This window comes from Carlito syrichta, unplaced genomic scaffold, assembly GCF_000164805.1.
Source record: "Carlito syrichta isolate Samal-C Ts95f unplaced genomic scaffold, Tarsius_syrichta-2.0.1 Scaffold156020, whole genome shotgun sequence".
Taxonomy (NCBI): domain Eukaryota; kingdom Metazoa; phylum Chordata; class Mammalia; order Primates; family Tarsiidae; genus Carlito; species Carlito syrichta.
In genome coordinates, this window is record NW_007100116.1 from 13,500 (window position 1) to 19,942 (window position 6,443).

The 6,443-nt window shown below is 55.5% G+C and overlaps 1 protein-coding gene across 2 annotated transcripts in view; it reads left to right on the forward strand.

The window, feature by feature from the left end:
• SLC25A23 (solute carrier family 25 member 23) overlaps window positions 1–6,443 on the forward strand; it is a 13,740-nt gene that overhangs the window by 1,363 nt on the left and 5,934 nt on the right. The window contains exons 2-8 of one of the 2 annotated variants that reach the window (XM_008051002.2): window positions 854–980; window positions 1,568–1,655; window positions 1,964–2,075; window positions 3,710–3,868; window positions 3,953–4,105; window positions 4,323–4,430; window positions 5,530–5,697. In XM_008051002.2, the coding sequence (XP_008049193.1) occupies window positions 950–980; window positions 1,568–1,655; window positions 1,964–2,075; window positions 3,710–3,868; window positions 3,953–4,105; window positions 4,323–4,430; window positions 5,530–5,697 (819 nt within the window). In that variant the 5' untranslated portion in view covers window positions 854–949. Of the gene's footprint in view, window positions 1–846; window positions 981–1,567; window positions 1,656–1,963; window positions 2,076–3,709; window positions 3,869–3,952; window positions 4,106–4,322; window positions 4,431–5,529; window positions 5,698–6,443 lie in introns of those variants that run through there. The other variant, XM_008051003.2, reaches the window with a different exon arrangement.

Below are 6,443 nucleotides of genomic sequence, written 5' to 3' on the forward strand. Positions count from 1 at the left end.
TGGCCCAGGCCCGCGGCTCCGCGGCCCACACCCGGTCCCCCCGGAGGTGGGGGACATCTGCCTCCCGGCCCGGGACACAGCCTCCTCCCGACGCCCGCGCCCCAGGACCAGCCCTGCTCCCTTCAGGAGACACACCTCCGCCCTCGGGGCACCCAGTGCCCTCGCGTGCAGCTGGCCTGGCTTCTGTGTTTACATTCCCTCTCCAGCCCTTTCCCAGGCCTGGCTCTTTGCCCCAGGCTGCCCCAGCCAGGGACCCAGTCCTGCCTGAGGCCACCTATCCGGGGGGGAATGCCCCCCCACCAACGTGCAGGTGTTCTCCACACCTGTAGCCCCAGGCACCCTTAAAGCAACCACAGCATCCCGGAGACCTGCAGGGCAACCTCCCACTCTTCAGATGGGAAAACCAAGGCCCTGGTAGACCCCACAAGGCTCAGCTTGGCTCTCTCCTGCCCAAGGCGCCCAGGGCTGTGTCTCCAGGGAGCTCCTGAGACTGCCCTGAGGACAGGTTTTGGTTTTTTTAAGAGACAGCTGGGAGGTCAGGCTCTAGAACCCAAGGTTACCACTTTCCAGCTCTGTGACCTTGAACTGGGTACCCGACCTGGCAGAGCCTCAGTTTGCTCACCAGGAAAACTGGACAACTGACACCCACCTCGCATATCTTGGGTGGCCCTGGGTACCTTGCTGGGAAGTCAAATGGTAGAGGCAGGGGGCGGCCCGTGTCTTCTGTCCCCTTCCTCAAGGTACGGGGGACCCCTCTCCCCAGCTCCGGAAGCAGAAGGTGAGTTGTGCCCTCACCACCCCAGGTCAGGCAGCAGGCTCCTGGAGCCTCTTCTGTCCCCTTTCCTACCACCAGGACATCTCCCCAGAGGGCGACGCTGACCCAGATGGTGGCCTTGACCTGGAGGAATTTTCACGCTATCTGCAGGAACGAGAACAGCGCCTTCTCCTCATGTTCCACAGCCTTGACCGGAATCAGGACGGTAATGCTGGCCTTTGGGCTGTGGGGCCCTGGAGACGCCAGTGGGGTTAGAACCAGCAGCACTGGGAAGTGGGGAGGGCTGCTTCTCCCCGATGACTCACAGGCTATTTTGGGAGCGTACCTCACCCCCAGCGAGGTGGTTCCAGGCCCAGCCAGCCCAGCCCACCTCCTTTTCTCTTCTGCGGCGGGACCCTTAGATTTTTCTCGGGGACAAAGATCCCTCGTACTGTTCCTGGATTCTCTGAGGCAGAGACGCCCCTCCCTCATAGCCTCATCTGGGTTGCAAATATTGCCTCTTGATCCCCTGTGGCATAGGGTGTCCTGTAATTATCCTTAGATTCATTCATTCATTCCTTCATTCATTCACGGAATAGAAGACCCTCCCAATGTTGACGAGTTCTACCTCTCTGATCAGGTCAGAGATCCTCCCACAACCCTGCCACAAGCATCACTTTGGGTTTTCGGATCGCCTGGTCTTGCTACACTGCCCCCATTCCAAGCTGTCCTGATCTCAGTCCTGGAGTCCTCCGGGGCTCCCCCACCCACCCACCCACCCATAACCTTTCCCATCTTGGGTCCCCTCCCTAGGTCATATCGATGTCTCTGAGATCCAGCAGAGTTTTCGAGCTCTGGGCATTTCCATCTCGATGGAGCAGGCGGAGAAAATTCTGCACAGGTGAGTCACTTGGGGTGCAGGATCCCAAGTAACTCAGGTACCCTGTGACACCCCCCGCCCAGCCACCTTGATCGTCTGGGTCCCAGATCCAGCCCCAAGGAGGATAGAACTGAGAGGTTGGGGCCAGTCTTCTCATCTCCCTGAACCTCGTTTTACGCCTCTGTAATATAAGGAATCCACACAGAACAGCCCGTGGAATGCTCTGTGTGCAGTAGCTCGCCCTACCTCCCAAAGCTGCAAAACCTAGCAGAATCCCACCCTAGCCCACCCCAGTCCAGCCCAAGCGCTGAGCCTGTCCCTACCCCCAGCATGGACCGCGACGGCACGATGACCATCGACTGGCAGGAATGGCGTGACCACTTCCTCTTGCATTCGCTGGAGAACGTGGAGGACGTGCTCTATTTCTGGAAACATTCCACGGTGAGATGGGGGCGGCTTTCTCAACCTGAAGGCCATGCCCTCTTCTGCGTGGGTGGTGGGGGGGGAGTCCTTGTTCTGGTCTCCCCAGGGCTTGGAAGGGCTAGACCAGAACTCTCTAGAAGAAGGTATGGGTGGCTGCTGAGAGATGTAGCTGTGTTCATCTCTTCCTCCACTTGGGGTTCAGGGGCCCCCCGTGAGACCTCTCTGCTCCCTGATTAGAGCCCTACCTGGGGGCTTCTGGGGACAGCTTGTGGGGGCTGGAGGTGGGGGGCAGAAAGATCTCACCAGATAGGGTATCAGGCCTCCCACCCTCAGCCCACACAGCTCCCATTCTGCTGGGTTCTCTTTGCCTGGGTGAAGGATTTTGCTGCTGAACAGAAAAGTTGGAAAGTCGCTGTTTGGGGAGGGTCCAGTGGACCCATTAGAGGTGGTGGGGGTTTGCTCTAGACCCCTGGATCTTGGGCAGGAAATTCACAAGTGATGCATCCAGTAGGATCTGATGGCATCTCGAAGGGATCCATCCATGGGAGCTGGTGAGATCCAGAGACTCCCACCTCAGGGGATCCATGGGACCCTTGGCTGGGACTCCCGTAGGTAGACTCTAAAGGGAGGTGATTCCTGCGGTGGCGGGGGAGTCCCTGGGGAGGGGATCCCTGTGAGATCTGGCGAGGCCAGGGCCCTATCCTGAGAGGTTCCCGGTAGGATCTTGTGTGGCCCTGGAGGGATCTTCTGGAATCCTTATATGGGAGACCCTTGAGTGGATTCCTTCAGATCTGGTTAGCTCTGGAGGGAATTTTTTGCTGTTGTTCCCCCAGAGACAGGGTCTGGCTCTGTTGCCCAGGCTGGAGTGCAGTGGCATGAATGGAGCTCACCGCAGCCTCAAACTCCTGGGCTCAAGTGATCCTCCTGCCTCAACCTCTGGGATGACAGGTGCACCCCACCTGTAGCTTCTAAATGTTTTTTGTAGACTGGACATAGTGGCCTATAATCTCAACACTTTTGGGAGGCAGAAACAAGAGGATTGCCTGAGTCTAGGGGTTCAAGACCAGCCTGGGCAACTTGATAAGACCTCATCTCTACAATAAATAAAAATATTAGCCAGGTACCTGTAGTTCCAGCTACTTGGAAGGCTGAGGTAGAAGGATCACCTGAGCCCAGCAGGTCAAGGCTGCAGTGGCCATGAGCATATCACTGCACTCCAGCCTGGGTGACAGAGTAAGATTCCAACTCAAAAAAAAAGAAAAAGGTTTTTTTTTGTAGAGATGAGGTCTCACTCTGTCACCCAGGCTGGTTTCAAACTCCTGGCTGCCAGCAGTCCTCTGGCCTCAGCCTCCCAAATTTCTAGGATTGCAGCTGGAGGGAACTTTATGTGACTGATGCTTGAATAGGATCCCTCAGTGGGATTTGGTACCAGTCTCCAAGAGGGATGTGAAGTCCTTACAGGCAGACCACTAAGTGGGATGTCTTAGTGGCATTTAGCAGGATCCCAGGGGGCTCTCCTGGGCTCTCCAAGCAAGACTCATTGGTGGACTCTTTGGGAGTCCTGAGCTTCATGGAGGAGACTCTCCTGTTTAGGACTAAGTCCATCTCTCCACCCTGTCGTAGCATGACAACCCCAGCTCCTGTATCCTCAGGTCCTGGACATTGGCGAATGTCTGACGGTACCAGATGAGTTCTCGAAGCAGGAGAAACTGACTGGCATGTGGTGGAAGCAGCTGGTGGCTGGCGCAGTGGCAGGTGCCGTGTCACGGACAGGCACAGCCCCTCTAGACCGTCTCAAGGTCTTCATGCAGGTGAGGGTCCCTGGAGAAACCCATCCCCTCCCCAAGCCTGGGACCTAGCAGTGGACCTCAAAACGCCTTTGTCTCCCCATGTAGGTCCATGCCTCAAAGACTAACCGGCTGAACATCCTGGGGGGTCTACAGAGCATGGTCCGTGAGGGAGGCATCCGCTCCCTGTGGCGTGGCAATGGTATTAATGTACTTAAGATTGCACCTGAGTCCGCTATCAAGTTCATGGCTTATGAACAGGTGAGGGCAGATGTGCAGAGGCGTGTACAAGCCTGTGCTGGATGTGAAGACTGTGGGATTGGCCTGGGAGTGGGGGATGAATCTAGGCCCCCAGGAGTAGGCGTCTGCTCCTCTGCATGACACCCACAGGAGGCCTGTTCTGTGGAAGCTGGGAGAATGGTGGAATGCACAGATGGTTCAACCCCCGGGTCTTACCCGTGTGTGTCTCCCACCTCAGATCAAACGGGCTATCCTAGGGCAGCAGGAGACGCTGCACGTGCAGGAGCGCTTTGTGGCTGGCTCCCTGGCCGGTGCCACAGCCCAAACCATCATCTACCCCATGGAGGTGAGAAGAAGGGACGTTGGCAGGTGCCTCATTGCAGGGTGGGAGGCCCACCATGCCCATTTCACCATATACATTGGAATCATGTCTTTGCCTCTCCCAGATTGGAACTGCAGCTCATTAGAGCAACACTATTTCATTCCTAGCCTGTCTGGGTATTCTAATTTAAGATGTCATTTCTGGGGACAATAGTGTTGGTTATCGCTATTTGGATGGTAGTCATGGGTGCCAGCTGTTATGAAATGCCTCCCCTAGGGACAGAATACTTGTTCACATGGGCCTGATGGTGTTGCTGTTTTCAGAGAACAGGCGTCTAGGTGTCCCTGTTTTCAGAGAAATTATTTCAGGCTTCAGGTTGTGCCGTATATTCATAGGGTTACAGAAGTGACAGAACATTTAAGCCACCTCGATGAAGTCTAGAGATGAGCAGTTCAGGCCTGGGATGGTAGCTTCAGAGTGTTAGAGACCCAGGTTCTTTGCATCTGTCTTGTTGGTCCACTACCTCATGGACCAACATGGCTGCTTATGCTCTGCTCATCACATCCCACATTCCAGCCAAGAAAGAAGAAGCAACAGAGGAGGAAACACCTCCCCCACCAAGGATGTTTTCTGAACCTCACGCAGACCTCCTTTTCCTTGTTTTTTTTTTGGCTAGGACTTAGTGACATAGCCACACACCTAGGCTATCTGGGAAATGGAGTCTCTATTTCTATTGGCTTGCTGAAAATACCACCTTCTGTTATGAAGGAGAAGGGGAACAAGAGATTGAGGGATATCCGCGGTAGCTGCCACATGCCACTCTGGTAGGCATAAGGTTTGGGGATAGCAGAAGATTCCGAAGGAAGCAGTTTTTAAAATGCAGTTATTCTTGGCTGGAGCCTGTAATCCCAGCACTTTGGGAAGTCAAGGAAGGAGGCTCACCAGAGGCCAGGAATTCGAGATCTGCCCGGGCAACATTGTGAGATCTCGTCTGTATTTAAAAAAAAAATGCAATTATTCTCAGGGCCTCTGCTTTCAGGAGTAGCTCTTTCTAGGTATCCGCACTGCTGGATGTAGCAATTTGGGGGGGCAGTTTTCCCAGGGATAACCAGGCTCTCCCTAGGTGCTGAAGACGCGGCTGACCCTGCGCCGGACAGGCCAGTACAAGGGACTCTTGGACTGCGCCCGACGGATCCTGGAACGGGAGGGCCCCCGCGCCTTCTACCGCGGTTACCTGCCCAACGTGCTAGGGATCATCCCCTATGCGGGCATCGACCTGGCTGTCTATGAGGTCTGTGGGCAGCCTGCCCCTCCCCTCCCCCCTCTGGGATCTGCCCACGGGACACCCCTTCTTTGGGGCTGACTCAGTTGACCTCCCTTAGCCGGAGAAGGACAGGTATAGGAGAAGCGCCTTGGGGTCCTGGGGAGCCCCTCCAGGAACTGGACCCTCCCCCCCTCCACCTACCGCTGCGGGGACCTCTGGTTTGCAGTTCAGCTTTCCCAGGTCACCTGCAAGTCGGGGCCAACTCTAGGTCATTGAGTCATGGCAGCAGGCAAAGACGTGCCCAAAGGATGCCCGACTTCTCCAAGGCATGTGTTGGACCCAGCCTCTGTCTCCAGGCTGGTGTCTTTTTTTCTTTTTTTTTTTTTTTGAGTTGGAGTCTCACTCTCTCACCCAGGCTGGAGTCAGTGGCACGCTCAGGGCCACCTCATCTTTGAGCTGCTGGGCTCAGGCAATCCTTCTGCCTCAGCCTTCCAAGTAGCTGCAACCACAGGCGTGTGTCACCACACCCAGCTAATTTTTTAAATTTATTGTGGAGATGAGGTCTCGCCAAATTGCCCATGCTGGTCTCGAACCCCTGGGCTCAGACAGTCCTCTTGCCTCTGCCTCCCAAAGTGCTGGGATTACAGGCGTGAGCCACTAGGCCAAGCTGACTTTATTTTTTATTTATTTTTATTTATTTATTTATTTTTTTGAGTCGCCCAGACTGGAGTGCAGTGGCCGCTTCTGGCCACCGCAGCCTCGACCTGCTGGGC